Source organism: Andrena cerasifolii, chromosome 3, assembly GCF_050908995.1.
Source record: "Andrena cerasifolii isolate SP2316 chromosome 3, iyAndCera1_principal, whole genome shotgun sequence".
Classification (NCBI taxonomy): Eukaryota; Metazoa; Arthropoda; class Insecta; order Hymenoptera; family Andrenidae; genus Andrena; species Andrena cerasifolii.
Genome location: NC_135120.1, coordinates 12,035,211 through 12,057,663, shown reverse-complemented (window position 1 = coordinate 12,057,663; position 22,453 = coordinate 12,035,211). Strand labels below are relative to the sequence as shown.

The following is a 22,453-nucleotide window of genomic DNA, read 5'->3' as shown; positions in this document are numbered from 1 at the left end:
ACGTATTCCGCTCAACGAAAGAGAAAGAAGAATCATAAAACGAAAACACATTCGTTCTTCAACATAGCTCTACACTTTGTCCGTGGTATGTGTATAATTTTCCTGTCCAAAAAAAAGTAATGATCAACCATAACAAATAGAAAACATAGAAATATAATAAATTTATTCTTTCTATAGTTAAGTAATTTGTATTTACAGATTTTTAATACAAACAGTCATGCTCCCCTACGTCAGAAGTGATGAATAACATAATTGGAAATAAATTACTGACTATAATAAACAAAATTCCGTTTCTATTGCGTAAATGTGTAATATTAATTTTCCACGAAGATCGGGTGATTGTTGTCTATTCCATTACTGTATCATGAACATGTGAAGTGAATGAATATACAATGTTTCGAAAGATGCACCTATATGATATAATGAACCTAATTAATTCATTTCCACTTCTCCTTGTTCTTGTTCATCATTGGACTCCTGCATCTTTTCTTCCTGCTCCGCAGCTTCCTCCAGTTTCTTCCTCTCCTTGAGCCCAGCGGCAGGTGATCTTATGAGCGACAGGTCACGCTGAACTTCCTTAACGTCTCTTTCTCGTTCTAATTCTCGCCCTTTACGTAACCTTTGCATTATGTGCAGATTCTGTCTCCTCTGTCTAATTGTTTCTACTTTCTTTATAGCTTCGATCGACTTATTCCATAATTCTCTGTTGTATTTGACAGGAGTGTTTCTTCTCTTTTCAAATTCAAACGATGGGTCCACTGTCAACTCTTTGCCAACAGTCTTTCTGTACGCCTTGGTCCATTTCACCTTCCTCGGATTCTTCTTCTTTTTGAAAGCGGCATGGCATTTCGATCGACAAAACTTGAATATCTGTAACAAACAGGAGTTAGGGTAGTTAGAATACATTCGCGTACTTTTGTTCAGATGCTTTCCGACCGTACACAACCTAAAAATGATTACAGACACAAACTTAATGTCTTCAAATTCTACTACTTCTAAATTATAAAATACGAATATTCCGTGCAATTATTTGCTTAACGAAATACCCACCTTGCAATCATTTCTGACAAACTGAATCCCGTGACCCGGATATATCCGGGACGAACAAAAATAACACGTTTCTATACGCATGTTGCAAAAGGTTATGAAAGGGCTGAGTAAAATTGGAAATCAGTCATGGCACACGTTCGCAAAATAAAAATACTGTTCGATGGCAACGCCGCCAGTGAAGTATTTCTGGAAGTATTTTTTTCAAAAACTTTATGTAAAAGGTATTTTAAAAAATGCTTCAATTTCTGAATGTATATTTTTATTAGCGGCGGGTTCGAATTTAATTTTTGAATTCTCGAAACTCTCGAAACATTTGAAACTCAAAACCCTGGAAAGTGCTGGATTCTGTTTTGTAAATATATATGTCGCAACTTTGCGATTTCCGTTCATTAAATTTGTGTGTTACGTGAAGTTAGCTATAAGACAGGGATATCAATTTTGATGTGGAGCGTAATTCAAAATCCTTTTGTAATGGGAAGATTATTATATGTGAATTTGAAGCGAACGGCACATCTGGAAGGTTTTAGGCGGAGTCGAAACGTCAGACGCGAAGGGAAGCAAATTTCCAAAACTCATAAATATCTAACGCGCATTGTTATTTTTTGAAGGTCTTTATTTTTGGAATTCTCGAACGTGTTCTTACCATGCTAATAGCTGTACTCTAATCCAGACGGCGTACGAAGTCCTGGGATTGTATTCAACAGCTTTCAAAATTGCAGTCGGGCGCAGATAATAAATAGCTTTATTTTACTTTACACATCTGTTTGCCAGATTTCGCTGAGTGAGCAGCGGTTCGTCTCGCAAAACTCCTAAAATACTATCTTCACTTTCGATAATTGCCGGTGTTAAAGAAGAGTAAAAAAACTCGGTTTGAGAAAGTCCGGAAGGCTATAAAGTCATAAATCTCAGGCGTCGTCTTCACGATCCTACCTGCTTTCTCATTTAATTAGGAAGCATGCTTCAACCACCGCCCAAAAGTGCAGGGAAGCGTGAAGGACGACCCATGCATGGAGAGATGACTGAAGGACAACTCACCGATGGAACCTGGAGGATATCATCGTTTTGATTGGACGAAAGGATCCGAGGAGGAACTCAGAAGGACACGCCAGAATTGGAGGAGTAGAGCGAACGGAGGTTACAGGCGAGGAGTCAGTTTGTAAGAATGTCAGATCGAGCTTACGAACAAGCTTGCTAACAACTACTGTCTTACATTAAACACGTTGAATTTGAAGTCAGTCTTATTTCATCTTTTCGAATTCCCCGCGCAAACTCGCAAGCTGAGTTCTTCAGCGCTCCACGGGCCTTGCCTTTTACTACAAAACCCCACGAGATCACGCAACAATTCATTGATTTTATATTCTTTCTTATCTGACTTTCGAGAGTTTCGAATCACGAAAAAAGTGCAAACTTTCGAATTCTCGAAGCTCTAGACTTTTCTAGGTTTCGTGGGATTTCGAAGTTTCGATGCTTCCAGAAACCCATCCCTAATTTTCATAACACAACTGTAGTACAGAGTTTATTAGAACTATAGCTTATTAGTTTATAGAACAAATTGAAAGGCCCACTCCACTATTTTAGTTACGTAAAAAACAGTGATAAATTTAATATCCAAAAATGGCTGAAATGGAAACCAAACAGGTAATTATCATTTATTTGTAATACGCATTGATCGTAGCAATATCGCATTTATTAAAAAAGTGTAAATTGTCGAATGGGCGGGTTCTGCGCATTATTGTTGTTCGACATCTACAGACTCGTATGAACGATATACGGCAGAGCCATCTGACACTGTACGCCTTCGAGTGCCAGTGAGTGCGTGTTCGAGAAGTTCACTGTTCACTCCGTTCATTTTTACCGTGCGTAGTAATTAAAAATGAACGTCGTGGCGAAGTCGACGAACGTGTCGCCGATTTTAAAGACGGTGACGACTGTTGTTACGAATGGAGGGAGGCCAGTACCTGGAAGCGGTACCGTTTTACGATCAAAAATTGTCGTGAAGCCTGCCGCCAGCCGAATGCTTAATGAAAGTCTTTCCGAATCTCTTTTATCCGGACCTTTGCGCGTTACCTCAGGAATCACAGGTTCGAAACCTTTCATAAATCTCATTACCTCGACTTTCAAATGTTATTTCAACAAATTGCGATTTTGTATATTTCGATTATATAATCGTATCCTGCACTCGCACGGTACATGGTTTGCAGACCACTGTACTACCGATCGAACTACTGTCCAATGAATTTCTCACGGAACTTATAAAGTTAAAGCCTTCTCTTTACTCCTCTCGGCTTTCATTTTAATCAAACAGCTCTATCAAAACATTTGGCTGGCGAGCATGTTCTTATTCGAGATAGGAGACAATATCTTCATCGCTTTGCATTGTTGTAGCGGGCGTACAAACAGTGCAAAGGAGATTGGCTCATACCGACGTACAATGGCCAGACTTCACACCGTACAGGAAAGAGTCTAACGTGGATCCGACTGTTAAGAGTACAGATAAAGCAAGCCGCAAGACATTCTCTTATGTCTTGGCAGCCAGTAAGTAAATACATTTCCCTTCCCTCGCGTGCCCCTTGAGATTCCGTTGCATTGTTTTCATTTGTTTTAAAGCTACTGGCGTTTGCGGCGCCTATGCTGCTAAAGGACTCGTACACACTATGGTAGGCTCTTTGAGTGCTTCGGCAGATGTGTTGGCGATGGCGAAGGTAGAAGTTAAACTTGGTAGTATTCCCGAAGGGAAAAGTGCCGTTTTCAAATGGCGCGGCAAACCTCTATTCGTCAGGCACAGGTAAGTAGTCCTGTACTATGATTTCTCTATACGACGGCGTTTATATGGGTTAAATACAATGTGTGTTTCGTAACGATGCTAGACTGCAGAGCGAGATTGACAAGGAGGCAAAGGTCGATATCTCCACTCTTCGTGACCCACAGTTGGACGTGGATCGTGTGAAAAAACCAGAGTGGTTGGTCCTTTTGGGTGTATGTACGCATTTGGGTTGCGTGCCAATTGCCAACTCTGGTGACTTCGGTGGCTACTATTGCCCGTGTCACGGTTCCCACTATGACGCCAGTGGGAGAATTAGGAAAGGACCGGCACCACTGAACCTCGAAGTCCCATATTATGAATTCATTGATGATAGTACATTGATGGTTGGTTAATGCGTTAGTACTCGTAGTCAAATAATTAAATTATTTATGATAGAATGCTTCATGCGCAATTTCGGCTATTGATTGTAAATTTAAAAGAAGTGTATTTTCTATGTTCCGGATTATCGAGGTATTAAAGTATTACCAACACGGTGGAGCTGTATAAATAAAAAATAAAGCTTAACCGAGATTACACCAGTTCGCTTAATTTATTTCCATTCAGAGATTATCATTTATCTAGTACCAGCGGCCGAAGTCGTGATGGAAAACACCGGTTCTCGTTAGATCACCGAAGTCAGGCATCACTGGGCGGTGTACTGGAGAAAGATGGGAGACCACCCACCTTTCTCCTGATGCGCCGCTGCTGCTGGGACCCGAAGGAGAGAGGAGGGGAAAAAATGGGACTATAAGTTCGTTGGGCAATATAGGCAAAAATAAGCTTGAAACGCTATCCTGCTTAAAACACAGGAAAACAATAAAACAACATTTATCTAGTCAACTATGAAGTGTCGTAAGAGGGAATGAGAAATCCAGCAAAATTTCGTAGGATTACTTTCAGTGGCGGGTTTAAGAAAACAGGCTCAGGTGGCAAACGTTCTGAGGGGCCCAATGAAGAGGTAGTTTACTAAAAATGGGCCAAGTGTAGTAGTACGAAAAAAATGTGGTGTTTGGAACCTATACGTAATCACACTTGTTTTGGTTATGGGGCTCTGCGGGGGCTTTTTGTGCGGGGGCCTAGGCGACAACTGCTCATCAGCCGCTGTTAAATCCGCCACTGGTTACTTTTCAGTAATAATCTATAATAATCGTGCAACATTAATGGTAGCATTCAACGTGTCAGCGATCGTGTCGCTAAACTAGAATAGGTGACGTAGGAATCGCCCGACATGTAAGCATCGTCTCTGTTGAGATATTAAAGGTGAACAGTATCTTCCCGCTTCCGCGAGGCGGCGCCACCTATTCTAGACAAAATTTTCGCTTCCGATGCGTGACAAGGGCGTCTATGAGACCGACAATCTGCCGGCCGGCTCTCTGTTTTCAGTCGCCTTCGCTGCTGGCAGCGTACGGACGGAGTTGAAAGTTTTTTTGTGAAAATCGGTTGTCTTTCCCCACACTGTCACCACTTTATCGCTATTGTATGGACGATGATACGGAAATCTCTAACCCTCCGACGAGTGAGTTTTGTGATTTGACAATTCGGAGCAAGATAATTGTACTGTCGAAAATGAGTCTACCGTGTGCATGGTACCAGCGTTTAGCGGCACATCGCGGAAGGGTTAGAATCGAGTAACGTTTCGCACGAAGTATCAGGGTGACACACGAACGATTTGGAAACGGAAGAATACGAAGAAAAAGAAGCGGGAGACGGATGCGAGGGAAACCGATTTTCGTAAGTTCTACTCGTTTCATCTGCTATCACCGGCATTGTCTTACTGTACATTACACACGCCGGTCATTTGATGTTCACTTAAAGCATGACGACTTCCCAAACAAGCATGTTAATATACTATATCAGCCATATTCACGTCTCAGCTCAGGTTGTCAAATTGAAATACGAAAATTTAGCGCGTTACATTGTCCCGTGACATTAATCGACTTAATAACAATTTGCATTCCATGCTGTTTGGAAACATTTGAACTACTTCTAATCGCATTCCTATTGATGCGGGCGATGTTTGTCACAAAATCTTGAAAAGCAGATAAACAACGAGTTTGAAGTCGAAGTACCAAAATTAGTGATAATGAAACATTGAAGCGTGCCTGCTAGATAACTTTATTATTGCATCGATGAGAATTTGGTATTAAGATTTCCTCGAATATCTTTCGTCGTGGCCAATTCCTATTGAATGGATTTCACGTGTATTTCGGCACAGTTCCTCGCACGAGTCCAGCCCTAGAGAACCGTAAGGAACAATTGTTTTTGTAACCTTAGCAAGGGTACTCGCGCGTGTGTGTATCTGCATGTTTGGTTCCGCCGGTACCAATGACTTCTCTCTACATTCGAATCACAGTTTGCATTCTGCCAACGGCTCGAGCACATAGTTTTTGCCACGCTACTCGCGTGCCTTTCGGTTCATGTAAACAAAGGCGAGATCATAATTGCTCGAGACGGCCGCCGCGTTAAGGCCAGCCCTGCATAGCGGAAGTCGACGCTTCTCGGCATTCTCTTCCTACGTATTTTCGCGTGTACATTCTCCCGTCGAAGTTTAACCACCGATACGAACAATCGGCACGCGCATAGCAGCGAATCGCGAGTGAGAATTGCAGCGGCTGCGGCACTCCTGGTTCCAACGTTCGGTAAGAACAATCGCTAATTATGCCTGGATCTCGCGACATTTCTCCAAATAACATTTCTAAAGAATGAATACCATTCTCGCGAAAATTCATCCGCGAAGCTAAATTCCTACGATATATTACGAACGTGACTCACACTTTTCACGTGGATTAGTTTCCCGCGTTTCCCTCGCGATTCTTGGAAGCGATACTTCCCTCCTGAATTCGGACATCGAAATTCCAAGTGGATCGTCTTTTCGACGCCAATTTCGCCGACGATAAGTTCGGGTGGCCCCAAAGTTTGTGCTGGGCGAGCGGCATTTCAGTTACTAGAGAGTTAATTACCCTCCGGCTAGCATCGTGCGGGGCCCGTTCCGAATACGGGTAACAAAGTTGCTCGCTCGCTTCGCACACTTTATTATTCAATGTTAAGGGAAAGAACGGTAGAGAGAACGTGTTCCCTTATACCGATCTGGTTCGCTGCAAAGCCGACGGCCACCCTCCAGAATTCTCAATACTCCCGGCGTCGTTATTGGGCAAAGTTGCAAGTGCAAAAGGCGCCGCCCGGTAGGCTTTTTCAACTCGAGCCTCCCCTCCCCCTCCCGTCGCGTCCTCTCTCTCTCTCTCTGTCTCCCCCTCCTAGCTTTTCTTCCCCGTATGCGCCTCTGCGTTAGCTACAGCGGAACGGCGCGCGTGTACCGGCATTCTAATTCTTTATGCAGCCGGCCAAGGAAACTCACAGTAGGAATGCAAGGAAGGGAGGTTGCAAAATCCAGTTCGGCTCCCCCTCCCTCCCTTCTTTTTCTTTTTTTTTTTTTCTTTTTTCTTCCCCGACGAGAGAGGCTGTTCCGTGGCCTGCATTCACGGTGACGCACTGGCCGGCGCGCGTGTGCGCACACACGTATCCGCCACGTGTTCGTAGCACCGGGCACAGGCCGGGAAGCCGCGCTCGCGCGTGTGCGTGCGCGCTTCCGAAAGTGAGTGGGACACGCGGGCCTTCGCGCTGAAGGAGAATCAATAGATGTGCGTTGCATCTTGCCCCTCTTGTCCCCCATTTCGGCTGCCTACCCCCTTTCCCCTGTGCGCCACCCTTCCTACCACCGACTCGACCTTCGCACGAGTGTGCCACGCCGTCCGATACGCGCGCTCCTCTACGCCCGGAGCATCCCCTTTTTCTCCGCGATTCATTATTTCGTTTAAGGTGCAGCCGAAACACCGGCTCCGCTGCTACCTCCTCGGCAGATTCTCGCTGTCCGCGCCAATCGATTCGGCGAAATTCGAGCTCCTCCGTTTAGCGCGCAAACGGGAGCCACGCTCCACGCTCTACCGGGGTGCAACGCGCTTTTCTACGGGGAATGATAATACCTAGGTGTAAGAACGTAAGTAAGGGGATAGATAAGCTGTTACGTGGGAGCCGAGATGGCGGAATTCATGTCCACCTTAATTTCCAGAATTTAGCGGGGCATTCCCTGGTTTCGAGCAGAGTTGGGCAAAATGTAATCTAATTACAAAGTACGATTAAACTGTAATTGTGTAATTGATTAGACATTAGTTTCAGTAATCTTTCGTTTAGATAGTTGGCAAAACCAAATGGTCAACTACCTAAATTAACAATTACAGAAAATAAAGTGTAATTAATTACACAATTACAGTTTAATCGTAATTTGTGATTTGCAATTAGATTACATTTTGCCCAACTCTGGTTTCGAGGAACGTCAGTTTTCTTAGTTATCGTTTGATCGTGGTTTCTCTCCGATATCCTGCGTAGTAAATAATTTTTAAATTAGGTAACGGGAGACGCAGTCACTTGGATTTCCTTGTTTATTTCGGAAATTATGAGGACGCGTTCGCCGCGAAAAGTGTGCACGATTTCGTTACAGCTCCGATCGATTTTACGCGGCGTTTCTCCTCCGTGTCTTACTACCCTCACTTTTATCATGCAGATCTTATCCGCTCGAAACTTGACACGTAAATCAAGATATGCCGGCGGATAAACAGCGATTGCCATGTAGTCCCACAAAATAGAGTATACCCGGTGTACGCTTAGGCGCCGACTGCCCAGTCACGTTGATTAGACGCAGATGTACCTGTCCGAGTGGCGACCACTCTTTCCGTCCGTTCGCTGAATTATTTACGCGAGTCGTCGCTTAATAGAGCCCGCACTGCTGTATTTCTTTCTCTGTTTAATCTGTCCGCACTATTCGCAGTACTTTACTTAAGACTTAAGGGGTAATGCCACTTTGGGGCCCGGAAAAGCAGCCTGATTTTGAGAATTCCTTAAGCGAGTATAGCGAATGGGATTCAAAATTTGTCCGGAGGCCTTTATTGTACATACCTTGAAGTGCGATCACGGGGTTATGCCTAGTAAGCTGGCGAGAAAGAACGCGATTTTCGGGAATTTTTTGTGGAATATCTACTGTATATTTGTTTGCAACTATTCGCTCATTTTAACAGTCCATGTGTGCAGCAACTCTCAGTAATTTTGTTATAGAAAAACATTTAAAAAAATGAACGAATAACAGTCATTCTCGCGGAAGCTGTTTCGATATCGGTGAGCAAGATATTTCAGAAACCGCTGTACCGATTGGCCTAAACTTTTGCATACGTCTTTTATATACCAAAGACTAGTAAATGAACGAAGGACTTTTTATTTGAACAAAAAACCTATTTTTAATTAACGAAAAACGAACAATTCAGACATCGAAAAATCGTGGTTTTGCTTTAAACGACCGTCACTTTGTCAAAAATCAGCTTTTTGAGAAACCCTTCGTCCATCTACTGAATTCAACCGTATATTAACAGAATCTTTTTGAATTTTACACGATCCGTCTCAGAGAAATCGTGCTCACCGCACAGCGCCTTTGTCAAAACAGCTTCCGCGAGAGGGGCTGTTATTCGTTCATTTTTTAATGTTTTCTGTAACAAAATTACTGTTAAAATGTACTGTTAAGATAAGCGAATAGTTGTAAAAAAAATATACACTAGATATTCCACAAGAAATTCCCGAAAATCGCGTTCTTTTTCGTCAGCTGACTAGGCACAACCCCTTAATAGTCACGCGCCACAACTTTGCATCTATTCCTCTTCTCTTCGAATCACTTTGCCATGAAATGCGCAGTTTACCAATGCAAAAAGATCCTTACAATGTTTCTACTCTATACTCACTAGCAATCCCACCTAACATTTGAAAAGTCAGACGTTCATATATTTAAGCAACAAGTGTAACGGAAATAGGAAAACGGCTCGCAGGTATCAGCAACCCCTGTTCCCTCGCTGCAGTTCGATGCACCGCGAAGTGCAGAATAATATATACTCACCCAAGTCTCCCCGCATTTATTGATCTATCCACATGCGTTTATCTATGTACCGTTACCACGAAATTCGGAGGGTTGCGCGGGGTGCGAGTTTCAACGTGGTTACGTATATACACGCATAGAAGACAGCAACAGGGTTACAGCGCCTCAACCCTCCGCAGCTTCCTGCACCGAGGTTCCTAGACCAAACTAGTTTCAGATCAATTTCCCTCGTGCCACTCCACTCGCTCTGCATCCCTCGGCGAACAGAGGGAAACAGTTTTTAGCTTCTACATTGCCTCGGGCGTAGTTTAGAAAAAGCGCTGGTTGCATTCGCCTGGCGAGGGTTGGCACGCGTATCGTGGAGACCGGAGCGACGAGGGCCGTGAAAGAGCAGCGAAAGCGAGCCCGGGTAATCGTAATCGCGCGAAGCGTGGGCGAGCTTGGGGTCGGCGGGGAGGAGAGAAAGGGCGGCACAGGTGAAAGTGAAGCGAAGGTGGTCGAGTTAGAGCTGTGTTTGGGAGGGTGAAAGGAGGTTAATGATTAGTTCTTCCGAGGTCGGGGGCTGTTGCCGGGTGCAGGTTGCCCAGCTCCCTTCAGACCGCCCCCTTTCACCCCACCGCCCCCAAGGACACGTCACCCCGCTCGCCCCCGCCGGTACCCTCCCGCTTTTTCGCCCTTCGATCCCCTCCGCACTCACCGATCCTGACAACCTCCAAAATTTCAGACCCTACCACCGACGCAGCTACGCATACCGGGGGAGGGGTGTGAGAGCTTGCAAGGTTGTTCTCCCCTCCATCCTGTCGCCGCTACCTCCAGGAACGTACCTAGCGCGCGCGAGGAATTCCCCGGCGGAAGAACGTCTTCTCTACCGCCCGTGGAAATTTTATATCGAACCGTCGCGTTGCAGCCCGCGAGCGCGTGATCGCTTTGGCGAAAAATTTCGCGGGCGGCTGCGAAGGGGGCACGCGGTATGCGAGACATCACCTTAATTACCAAGCGATTCGAGTTATGCGATACTACAGGGTGAAAGGGGATCCCGGTGGCGCGCGTCGAAATTCCTTCGAAATCGCTCGTCAAATTTTAACCATTCGGGTTACCCTGAGACGATTTTTAACGTGGGTTGGGAGTTTTAATCATTGGAAACGAAAAGACGACGAGGATCTCAGCGGTGCGCTTTCTGCTTTGACTCACGAATTTCGTCAGCCAGAAGAGGGGAGCGTAGAGAAGCGCCTCATTGTATTATTCTAAATGTGACCGTGGCACGAGCCGCGACCTTATCGCGGCCACTACGAGAACGCGTAGCTGAGAACGGCCACTCGTAATTAATATGTTGACGTCAGAAGCTGGCCACCCGTAAACCGAGCGCACTCGGTGTCACCTGCTTAATCTGACTAACAGATCGCGTTTGGAGTACGCATCTCGCGCACCCGGCGCTCCACTGAAAAATAGCTACCAGGGTATCTGGGCATCGTCGGTATACATTAAACGCACCGAGCGGATTTCGGGCCTCGAATTTCGGATCGAGAATGCCATCCGCTGACTGCCGGCCTCCGTGATTTCCGCGAAAGTGAAATCCTGGGTAATACAGTACAGAATTCCCCGCGTGATGCACAGTTTCGATCAGCTGGCATAGCCCGCGTGGGCTCGCGATTCGAGCGGACGAATTTCCTCCCCCGCTACGCCGCGCGATCAACGGAGCAGCCGCGTCGATTGCATATGGGACATTCCATGCGAACTCGGACAGATTTCGGAGTATGTTTTCGTAGATTGCTGAAATTTGAATATGTTGTAGCCTTTAGTGATGTTTCAACGTACCTCGAAGGATTTTTCGAAATTTTCAAAAATGTCGATTTCACAGCTGTCTGAAGTTAAGTGCTAACTTTTTTCCAATACATTATAGCTATGGAAGTAGGAAACGGATGGAGATGAGCTTTATGGTGCTTATAGAGATGACATTGAAGTTTTAAGAAAAAATTATTTCAGTTTAAATTTTTTTTTTTAACCATTTTTGTGCAATTATTTTAAACAAATGCAGGTTTTTAACGTCGGACGCGATTTAAAAAATCTGAAAAAATAGGAGAATATAGTTCTATCCTTCCCCTTGATGGACAAATTTTCAAAAATATGGACATTTTAAAATTGGCCCTGTAAATATTGCCGAAAGTTGACGCTGCGTCGCCCAGCACCGGCTCGACTGGTCGGGAAAGAAAGAAACTCAATCTACTAGATAGATAGTTCAATATATTTACTTCATTCCTAACCTTGTGTGGCCTTGAAGGACATAGTGTACCATAGGGTTGAATTTGTCTTGACAGTCGCTTTCATATTGGGTGATCAAATATATAGCATTCCATTTAAAAAACTAAAAGTCACCCTCGTTTCAAGGAAAATATTGCGAACACCAAAAATTCAGATACCTTATTATGTTGGATATAAAGAAACAGTAAGAGCTTTCCTCCTTCAGTTTTTTTTAAATACTTACTATTTTCGAGAACCCTGTATAAGAATATCAGGTATAGCCGCTTGGTCGCTGCGAGTACCGCGGTGCTGGGCGACGCAGCGTCAACTTTCGGCAATTTTTACAGGGCCAATTTTAAAATATCTATATTTTTGAAAATTTGTCCATCAAGGGGAAGGATATAACTATATTCTCCTTTTTGAGATTTTTAAAATCGCGCCCGATGTTAAAAACCTGCATTTGTTTAAAATAATTGCACAAAAATGGTTAAAATTTTTTTTTTTTTTAAACTGAAATAATTTTTTCTTAAAACTTCAATGCCTTCTCTATAAGCACCGTAAAGCTCATCTCCATCCGTTTACTACTTCCATAGCTATAATGTATTGAAAAAAAGTTAGCACTCAACTTCAAACAGCTGTGAAATCGACATTTTCCAAAATTTCGAAAAATCCTTTGAGGTACGTTTAGATATAACTAAAGACTGCATCACATTCAAATTTCAGCAATCTACGAAAACTTCCTCCAAAATCTGTCCGAGTTCGCGTGGAATGTCCCATAGCAACGGTGCGTGTTTCGTCGATTGGAGCGTCGGTACGCCCGCGTCCCATCCACTTTTTCGTCCAGCAGCGCGCTAGTCGAATTATCTTATCGATTCGGTGAACGTTCCTCCGCGGCGTTCGCAGGGGAGGGTACCGAAAAAAAAAATTCAGGGCGGAGAGGAAGAAAAAAAGAGGGAATGGAAGAAAAGGAACGGAAAAATGAAAAAGTTAATCGCGCTCGCCCTCTGCAGCGTCAGCCCTGGCCGAGGCCGCCCTCGTAACGGCCCCGAGGACTTTCCAGCGAAAGTGATGGCTGCGGCTGGCCGGTCGCCTGCGTAGGAGAGCCGACCGGGGGTGGTTTGTGCGTCGCTCGACCGACGGCGGAGGCGGCTGTTCCTCCACCTTGAACGCGGCAGGGGCGGCGGTAGCGCGGCGGCGGGGGTCGGAGGGGCCCGCTGGTAACCTTGCAACCCTCTTGCGTACGTGGAGGAAGGGGAAGTGACAGGAATCCCGGGAGGAGCGGTGGGTTATGGGGTTGAAGGCAGTCGGGGGTGCAGCCGCGCAGGGCGGCAGTGACGGGCGTGACGTAGTCGGAGGAGGATGTACGCCCCTGTCGGCGAGGGCCACGGCAACCAACAACCATCTCTGGTCAATCCATGGTGGCTGCATCGGCCAGGTACACACCGTGCTCACCTGTTCATTCTTCTCGAGCCTATCTCTCCCGAATTCTCACCGACCACCACGCGTCGCCGTCGACGCGAGGATCCCATCGATCGCCGATCGATTCCACCGGCTTTCTTCGTCCATTTGCCCGCGGTATCTTGCATGGGATCGCATCGCGCATCGAGTGTGTTGGCCCCCGTTGATCGCGTTTCTGCGCGTTCGATCGGTACACGCGTGGCTAGTTACCAGTAAGTACTCGTGCTGGGGGATCACTTCTGGTCGATCATTGGTGCCTCCGATGGTTCTGTGACTGATACGTGGACAGGTAACTCCGGTACTTTGGGGAACCGGCCGACGATTTGGGAAGCTTGTTTGGTAGTAGCGTATCTACCTGTTGAGAGTAGCATTCGAGAGTTTAGTAGGGTAAACTCGGGTAAGTCCGTGATAGTTTTAGAATTTGTCTCTTAACGGCTAATATTCACATGTTCTGAAGGTCAGTGTAGGATATAAGGATAGGTCAGAAGTCGTACGAACAAATAAAAGGTTAACAGAAATTTACTAAGTATATTTAATTGATAATATACAAAATTAAATTTTCACGACATACTCCGCTTACTCCGCGATAGCTCTGGTAACTCCGTGACAGTTCTCGCTGGCCCGATATATGTTCACCAGCTACTTGTTTATATTATTTTATATTGTTGTTATTTTGTGTAGGGCAAAGGCGGGTAATATGGAACATCTGATTGCAAAAGCTTGTCAAAAGTAGGGGAATTTATTATTTTTTTTTAATAAAACTGACATGAGGGGACGAAGGAACTAATGCATAATCATGTTTACATAATGAAATGTAAAAAATCCAATTGTTTTGAAATTATAATTAAAAAACTGAAAAGAGTGAAAATCGGCCGTTCGAAAAAATGGGTTCTAATACGGAACACCTAGGAAATTCGTGAAGAAACTCAAAATCTTTACTTTATTTTTATTAAGTAGAAGATACAAGTAAATAAATAGACATCATTTTTAGAATTTATTCCTGCTTTCTGCGTCTCCTACACGTTGGGCACGTGAATAACATATCAGAATACGTCGGGAGCCCCACATTCTTCGTGTGCCCACAGAAAGCAGCGAATACATTTTCTCTACTTTTCATTGCCATTATTTTTATAATTACATCATCTATGTTACTCGGCATGTTCCATATTACGTACACACATGTTCCGACAAGAAATTAAGAATTATGCTAAGAAGAAACTAACTTTATTGGTAAACTATTGTTGAATAATCAAGAACCCACATATTTAATGATAAATTATATCAGAATAATACTTTGTAACGTACCTTCACTACAATATTTAACTGTTTGATGCACTTTTCAGAAGCTTTTACACCTCACGAAAAATATAATTTGTCAATATCATCGTCTATTGTGTTTAGAAATCTAGTACACACAATTGCCTGAAGAGTTCGTTATTTCTTTATCGAAATTTTACGAAGTTCCATATCACGTGCCGTTCCATATTACCCGCCTTTACCCTAATCAATCGTTTCACGATCTTTAGATGTCCGAGATGTAAGGAAACATTGTGTCTGCTATGGACCATGAAAATTTCTCAAACAACGCAATCAGAAACGCAGTTTCAGGCACACGAAAAATAAGAACTCAATTATTTTCATTAGCAAAAATAGCCACCGATGCCTTACTGTATAATAATTTCAAGAGTAAGTCTTGTTAAAGTGCCACCTTATCGTCACTTACCTGCCGTTTTAATTGTCTATTTATCTTCCAAAGCACATATAATACATAAATAAGCGACCGTCCACAATTAGCACGAAGAATTTCCGAACTAATGCGCCGCTAGAACAAAAACGATTCTTTTATCGCGCCATAAACTAGAAGATCAACGCTGTCTAATAGTTCACGGAGTAGCCACCGTCACGGACTAAACCGAGTTTACCCTACGTTCAAAGATATTAATTGCGAACGCCGGTAGATACCTAAGTGCACAAAAGAGGATTCATCGCATGGCTTCAGCGATTTTCTCTCCAGACCGAAATCCATGCATTTCCTATAGCAACGTGTGCCTCTCCGCTTCGTGGGAACCCGTGCTCTCCACCGTCCACTCTCATTAACCGTTCGTTTCGGTAAATGAATATAGCTACGCGCGTTCACGTTCGAATCCGCGTGACAATCGAAGTGCACGTACATCTCTCGTTTCCTCTGCTTAATCGTATGCAGCGCGCATGCACGTGCTAGGCGTACGTTCACACGCGTGTGCGCCCCGCGTAACGGTGCCCGACGGAAACTACGTTCGTTTCGTGGCGGTCCTAAAGGGACCCGCACAGTTCTATTTCTTCCACTTGATTTCTTTCCTAGCGCTCCCACAAGGTCTAGCGGCGGACAAAAACGCGCGGTCCGACTCTCGCTTCCTCCGCGCCACAAAGGGGTATCCCACTAACGACTTAAGTAGAAGAAATGTACACGCGTTTATTCTACCGCAAGAAAAAAAAAGAAAAAAGAACAGGCAGTTTCTCAGGCGGTTCTTAGGGTTTTACGCATTATCCTGATTTCGGATGGTGCGAAGCAACAGACGATACCAAATAAGTTAGCTTCTTTTTTATAAAATAATCGGTCTCTTTCGATCCGCTGCGGATTGTGAAATTCGAGGATTCAGTAACCCATCAGTAATTCAGAAGCGGAGGACGATCTAGTCTCCGTATAATCTATACCGCACGGCGCAACTCGGTGCCTGGCGGTGAAACGTAAGGTCGGTACAGGCTCGTAGCAAAGAAGGGGTTGCGATCGGCGCCGGGGGCGGAAAACGCGAGAGAGCGAAAGGCAATAGCGACGGCTCTTAGGGCTGCCGAATCTGGATGGAACGTCGAAGGTAGAGCATCCATCGCTACAGGCTGTTTGCTCCTTGTTTTCCTCCTCGGTTCCCGCGCGAACCGTAAGACACCCTCCCCCGTTTGATCTCCCCAATTCCTTCTTTACGGGTATCGCCCACGAGCCTGGTGCCCCGCGTTCGATTCCGTCACCGTTTCCCGCGTCCTCGTGGCACCGATCCTCCTTGTTTCGCGCTTTACGCCTTGCCGAAGCGCCGCGGCGGTCTTCCGTAAAATCCGCCGCTCCAGATCGACACGTGTCGCGAGCGGCGCGCAACCCTTTCGCTTCGACTCGACCCGGTAGATTCGCAGCTTTTGGGAAATTCAGAGACCTGGGAGATGGTTAGGAGGATTGGATGATTAACGAATTCGATCGGAGCAGATCGATCGGGTCACTGGAGGCTTTTTCGTCAGTGCTTGCGGGCTGCTTGAACGACTGCGAGCGAGAATTTGGGGCTTCTTTTTTGGGGTTGATGGTGGATGCAGGCATATGTAAATTGGAGTGATTAGTTAAGCCTGTTGCAGCAATGCTTCACAGGTAAATACGGGGGCAGTTAAATAATTACTGTGCCAGAATGATAAATTGTATCCTCGCACGCATCATGACCAAGTCCTTGCATCGATTTGTAAGGACTGTCAGAGGCTCGGTTGCTTTCGATTAAGGGACACCTGCTCCCACAGCACGGCGTTAACGAAATTCCCTATTTGTATTAATTTGCCTCTCGTTTAAATTCTCAAGTATTTCATCCCCCGAGAGTATTCATCCTTTAATAATTATACCTGAGGAGAATATCCTCGTACACGGTCACGGACCCGTCATTTCATGCCGATACTGTCCCTCGTAGGTATTACGAATCACTTCGGTGTCTTATTAAAATACTTCTCTGCGCAGACGCTCGACTTCACAGATTTTTCAGCGTTCCTTCGTACGAAGCGAAATGTACACTACGCCCGGCGAACACGTCTGCATTTTCGGGGCGAAATTTTCATCAGCAACCCTTTCTCTGCATTTTCTCTACCCCCTCGGCAATTATTACTGGGATTCGCGCAAATCTCGTCCTTCTCTCTTTCCCGGTTTCCCTTTCATTCAGGGGCAGAAGCGATGGGGGATGGTCGGATAAGGGGGGAACAGTGCTGCGGTAGGCATCGCTGGCTGCAGTATTGACTATACTTCAGGGCCAGGTCCTTCGCAGAATGTATTTTCCACAACGTTATCACCCCCTCGTACCACGCTGCTTCCTCCCCGACGCAACGTTGCAAGCCTCCTCGAATTTCGATAGGGGGGAATGATAGGAATGGTAAACACCTAACTCCGTTTCGACGAAGATTACCTGGTGTGTTCGAAAAATTATATTACTTTCACCACACGAGCCTCAGATCGATTCATATCGGCGGAATTAACGTTTCATAACAATGAACTGCACACAGTTGCTTCCATCTGCATAAAGCTATTAATTTATTCGAAGTTACTTCATAAATTCATCGAGTGCAACTGTGGCCTATGGCCTCTCAGTAACGAAGCCAGCACTCATTTCCGCGCAAAGCTGCCCAATCTAAAGTCATTGCAGCTCTAGGCTACCGACGCAGGCTTGAATAATAACGTCGAGTTGCAAATGCGGTAGATCCATTTCCAAAGAAAACTAACACCTTTCGGCAGCCGGTGCCTTTGACTGATCCGTGGTAGTGGTTAATAGAGTGGTTTATTAAAGCCGTGGCGTGGTTCTCAGACCCATTGAGCGCGGTCCAAGCGGGGCCCTTAATTGAATCGGCGAAATAATTCGGTTACCGTCTACACAGCCTAATGCACTAATGCAGTTTTCTGCCCGAGAGAAAAAACAACGGCAACTCTTCCCCCGGAGCACTCGCTGGGAAACCATCTCCGCCCTGTTGCAATTCACTAAACATTTTTTCCCTGGCAAATGCAATTTCTACCCGGGGTAGGTGCTTTTCGAATACATTGCTTCTACTCGCAGACGGGGGGAGCCCTTTACACGAGTGGAAGTAATGGTGTGGTTAATTCAAGTAGACGAACAGCAGTCGTTGAGAAACCGTGGCGATAGTAGTTCTACGTATTTGAGAGTGAAGGCAAGCGTCTGATCTATTAGAAGCTGAGCTTCTTGCTGGAAACACTTGTCAGATTTTTAGATATCGCTAGGTGTGCTTCGTTCTTCTTTCTGCGGTGTTTATGCTACTCTTCTTGAGAAATCGTGAGCTTCTGTGTGCCTATCCAGTAGTTTACGAAGAAACGTCAGACCTAATCCTTTTATTCTTTTGGGGATTAATCTTTAGCAGACGTATCAGGGAATTGACTTCTGCTGATTAACAAATATTTCGAATTTTCTGTTTCTTGTAACGCGATGACCATATTTCGACCAAGTATTCCTGGGTAACTATGATCGAGCTCGATGACACGAGTGGAGATCCGACGAGGAATATCGCCTACTCTGCGCCACGCGTCACAACGTCGCGCGTGCGTAGCGTCCGGTGCGTGAATATGCATCACATTCGTAATTTCGACCATCTGGAGTATGTACGCGTTATTGTTAACGGTATAAAGCTGCAATTAGCCAACGTGAAGTGGAGCGATTGTCTTCTCAGTCGCGTATACGGTTAAAGGCCGTCGCGCATCTTGGCTAAGCGCGGCGAAGCGAAAAGCTTATAAGCAATTGATAACCGAAGCGCAGCGACAAGTAATTAATCCTATTATTAATTTCTTCGATTCGCTTCGCTGCGCCTCGCCAGAATGCGCGACGGCCTTAAAGCCGGGGATCCACCTAGAAGCTAATGCTGTGCGATGCTACGCCATGCTACGTTTTGAAAAAATTAGCTTCAATAAATTCTTACGGAACCGTTTCCACCAAATGCTAATCTAAAACATAGCGTAGCACAGCTTAGCTTCCAGGTGGATTCCCGGCAGCATCTGCATCAACGTCGAATCTCCTTTAGTTCCTTCAACGTATCAACAATCTAACTTCCACAAAATGTACATGCGAGAATTTTCCCGAAGCAACGATCACGCGGCACCTGGATCTATATAGATAGAAGCTTTTCTGCGGTTAGAGCGACCACGGGTTACCGTTAGTTGCCACAGAAAATGAATGGACGCGAAAGGATAATCACGTAGGGCCTCCAATTCAATTTAGACTTTCGACGAGTGCCCGTCCCCTGTCATCCCTTCGCGACGCTTTCCACACCGAATCCCTAAAAATCCATACAACGCAGCGTGTTTTCTCCGCAGCCCAGACCCGGTGACATAATACGCGTCGCCATAGGAGAACCGTCGAATTACGGTGCTCGGCCACGCATATACACACCCACGTACACGCACGTGCACACCTACGTTGGCGTGGGCGCTCGAAATCAGCGCTGATATCGCGCACACCGGCTTGCGGAACGCGCGCCGCGAGGTTGCGCGTGCGCTGCAGCGCGCACGCACCCCCGCCGCCCCCGTGTGCACACGCCCGGCCGTGTTGCAGCGCGCAAGCGTGTGCGTGTGCGTGTGCGTGCGCGCGCCGCTGTGTGCGTGGCCAGGGGCGCGCGTGCGGCCCCGCAGCGACCTTGAGCCTCCTCGATCCTCCCGCGAGTCACCCCTCCCCCGCCGCCCGCGCCCTCCCCCCTCCCCGCGCGCAATATCTCCCTCCCCTATCGCCGTTGCCGCAATTGCTTCTCTCTCTCTGTCCCTCCCTCTCTCCCTCTCTTCCCACCCTTTCGCTTTCCTTTACTCTTCATTGCCACGCAGCCAGCGATGGGCTCGATCCGTCGCACAGTGGGGAAAATTTTGCGATTTTATGGCCAGAACCGCAATAATGAAATTTTCGATTTTTACAATATTAATGCAAATGTCGATTGAAGAACTGTATCTATTTTCGTGGTCAAAACCGGAAAACTTATTTTTAATACATAACATTCGGCACTTTTACGTTCCGATATACGAGGAAATAAATTAGCCGGAAAACAGTATTTATAAAAATTACGAACGATAAAGATTTTTTTATTATTTACATTTATACACTTAAGCCTATGAAATTATATGCCCTTGAAACTAGTACTCCCAGTCGGAATCGCTTTTTTCTTTGTCAGAGCATGCCTCTGCTACAGTGCAGCAGGGCATAGAAGAAGGGTTATCGCTTCTGGTGGCAAGCTTTTTAATTTTTTATCGGCAAGTTTTCTTAAATTACTAATTAGTGGATTTGACGATAATAGAAGGCAATTGAAAACATCCTCCGTAGTTTTTTCCCTTGAGCATTTTCGAGAAAAATTTTGTCGGTACTTTTTAATATCCTCATTTCGTGCTTCTTGAGCTTCCTCCGAAAGCTGTCCAATTTGAAGGACAGAATTTTCGATTATGTGAGAACGATGAATTAAAATTTTGTGTACAGTAGTAGGCAGCATGTACCACGGATGTAATGCAACAAATAATTTTGCCGTTTCTACAGCATAAATTTGAAATTTTTTAACATCTACTGCGTAACCACTTGATATTACTTATAAAATAACATGAAATCTATTAATACAAACAATCAAACAGAGGGTCAAAGCTGAATTAAATCGTTTAAAAAAGAATAAAATGGTTATCACAACATCGCATCCTTTGTGATTGTACTACAAGTGTGAAACAGCATAAAAATTTGTTCCTTTTCCTTTTATTAGATGCTAAGTAGATGCCAATGTTCCCCCAGTTTACGGTACAAGTGTAAACGAAGTATATCTCTGCCTCAATTTCACTTATTCTGTAAAGAATTCTCCATTTTCCTCCTATTTTGTATTATTTCCAACTGGACAATAATTACTCGAGGTTCACGAAAACACTTTTAAACGAAATTGCTCGGAAGCCGGTGAAACGGAGGAGCATGTTATTCCCATCGCTGAGCGCCACGCAGCACCGATGCCTCGAGCGCCTGAATTTCCATCGACCCTCTCTCTCTCGCTCCTTCCCCACTCGTTTTCGTACCCCTTCCTTTCATTACTCTTTAGTGTTACGTGCGTCTTTGTCTCCCTTTCGGCAGCTCTCTCTCTCGTCCCCCGTTAGGACTCCTACGCTCTTTTCCCCTGTCCCTTCTACCCCCTCGCGGGCCGCGACGCCTCTTGCACGCACGCAATGCCGGGGCAGGGAGTGCACACTAAATTTTGGCGGACCAGGGACGTACGCAAGCGGTGTTCCGCGACGGTGACACACTCCGGGGCGTGGAGTTGATCGATTCTCGAAGGTGGAGGTCTGACGAATAGCATCGGACTTATCACGCCTCACCACTGTGCCCAGTGGGATCCCGATTCCACGCTCGTCTGAACAATAAGGGAGAATTCTACTTAACTGCGCCGCCCCGACACCTCTGCGTCTCTTCCGATAGATCTACCACGCCACGCGACTGTACGATTCCGTTTCATTCCCCTTCCACGCTCTACTCCGCGGTTGCAGCACCGAACCAAACGCATGTCTGGCTAGTGCAACCTTTAAACGCCTCTGGAGACGATTTCAGTCGGCGACGGTTCGCAGCAACGGTTCCCGCGCAGCCCGCGCCAAAACGTTCCGAAGGCTTTTTATTGTCAGAACGGAGAATGACGCGAGCCGGTCATTTCGTCCCGATTCATTCAGCCGCTCGTAAATTCGCCCCGTGACCTCGACTTCACACGCGCCGGTGTGTGGCTGTTGCGCGTGGAGCAACTAGAACAGGACCGGCCGCGTCGCGTACAACGATGACGTCGGGCAATCGCGATTCCATCGGGAATTCGACTCTCCAGCCTCGTCTGGAATGAATGCCTCTTCGGGTGATCAGCGGCCTTATTACGCAAGGTGCGACGCGCACGTGTGTTTAGAGCGCATGGTTCACTTATTCATCGGTGTACACAGTCATTCCCGTTTGCTTTCCAAGTTCCAGCAAAGCCCGAGGCAAACACGCGAGCCCCGCGGATCTTCGTCACTCGAACCCGACTCCGCGCGATCGCAGCAACCTGCCGGGCGCAATAAATCAATGCGCGGTTTGCTTAGCCCCGACGCAGGGCCATTTCGAGTGGAAAGTTTGAAGCGCGGCTTGCGCGAGTCCCGTAACGCGTCCCGGCTAGCACGATGTGCCTTGGAAGTCGAGTTCGTTACGCTTCACTTTCGCGGACGTTAGAATGCGCTGAGTAATGTGGCCGGTTCGTAG

At 45.9% G+C, this 22,453-nt stretch overlaps 3 protein-coding genes across 6 annotated transcripts in view; 2 read left to right on the top strand and 1 right to left on the bottom strand.

Annotated features, from left to right (window-relative positions):
* Positions 1-146: 146 nt before the first annotated feature.
* Rpl24-like (ribosomal protein L24-like) lies at positions 147-1,209 on the bottom strand. Its single transcript, XM_076809396.1, has 2 exons — positions 1,051-1,209; positions 147-870 (listed from the first exon to the last, which is right to left on the bottom strand). Exons 1-2 carry the CDS (start codon positions 1,129-1,131, stop codon positions 433-435), a joined length of 519 nt encoding a protein of 172 aa, XP_076665511.1. The 5' UTR covers positions 1,132-1,209; the 3' UTR covers positions 147-432.
* A 1,618-nt stretch (positions 1,210-2,827) lies between these two features.
* On the top strand, positions 2,828-4,392 carry Rfesp (Rieske iron-sulfur protein). Of its 2 annotated transcripts, none has more exons than XM_076808159.1 (4): positions 2,828-3,017; positions 3,436-3,585; positions 3,658-3,835; positions 3,918-4,392. In XM_076808159.1, exons 1-4 carry the CDS (start codon positions 2,924-2,926, stop codon positions 4,204-4,206), a joined length of 711 nt encoding a protein of 236 aa, XP_076664274.1. In that variant the 5' UTR covers positions 2,828-2,923; the 3' UTR covers positions 4,207-4,392. The 2 variants fall into 2 exon arrangements, with proteins under 2 accessions (XP_076664274.1, XP_076664273.1); XM_076808158.1 differs by having other exon boundaries at positions 2,829-3,131.
* Positions 4,393-5,223: 831 nt separating this feature from the next.
* Chinmo (Chronologically inappropriate morphogenesis) overlaps positions 5,224-22,453 on the top strand; it is a 69,904-nt gene continuing 52,674 nt past the window's right edge. The window contains exon 1 of one of the 3 annotated variants that reach the window (XM_076809381.1): positions 5,224-5,584. The gene's annotated coding sequence lies outside the window, so the exon portion shown is untranslated. Of the gene's footprint in view, positions 5,585-6,365; positions 6,493-22,453 lie in introns of those variants that run through there. The other 2 variants (XM_076809382.1, XM_076809383.1) reach the window with 2 other exon arrangements.

Bases quoted from the DNA above. Each gene is read 5' to 3' on its own strand.
- Rfesp (XM_076808158.1), top strand. From the start codon at position 2,924: ATGAACGTCGTGGCGAAGTCGACGAACGTGTCGCCGATTTTAAAGACG. The intron at 3,132-3,435 runs GTTCGAAACCTT...GCATTGTTGTAG, and splicing joins CGTTACCTCAGGAATCACAG to CGGGCGTACAAACAGTGCAA. The intron at 3,836-3,917 runs GTAAGTAGTCCT...TAACGATGCTAG, and splicing joins CCTCTATTCGTCAGGCACAG to ACTGCAGAGCGAGATTGACA.
- Rpl24-like (XM_076809396.1), bottom strand. From the start codon at position 1,131: ATGCGTATAGAAACGTGTTATTTTTGTTCGTCCCGGATATATCCGGGT. The intron at 871-1,050 runs GTGGGTATTTCG...TGTTTGTTACAG, and splicing joins TTGTCAGAAATGATTGCAAG to ATATTCAAGTTTTGTCGATC.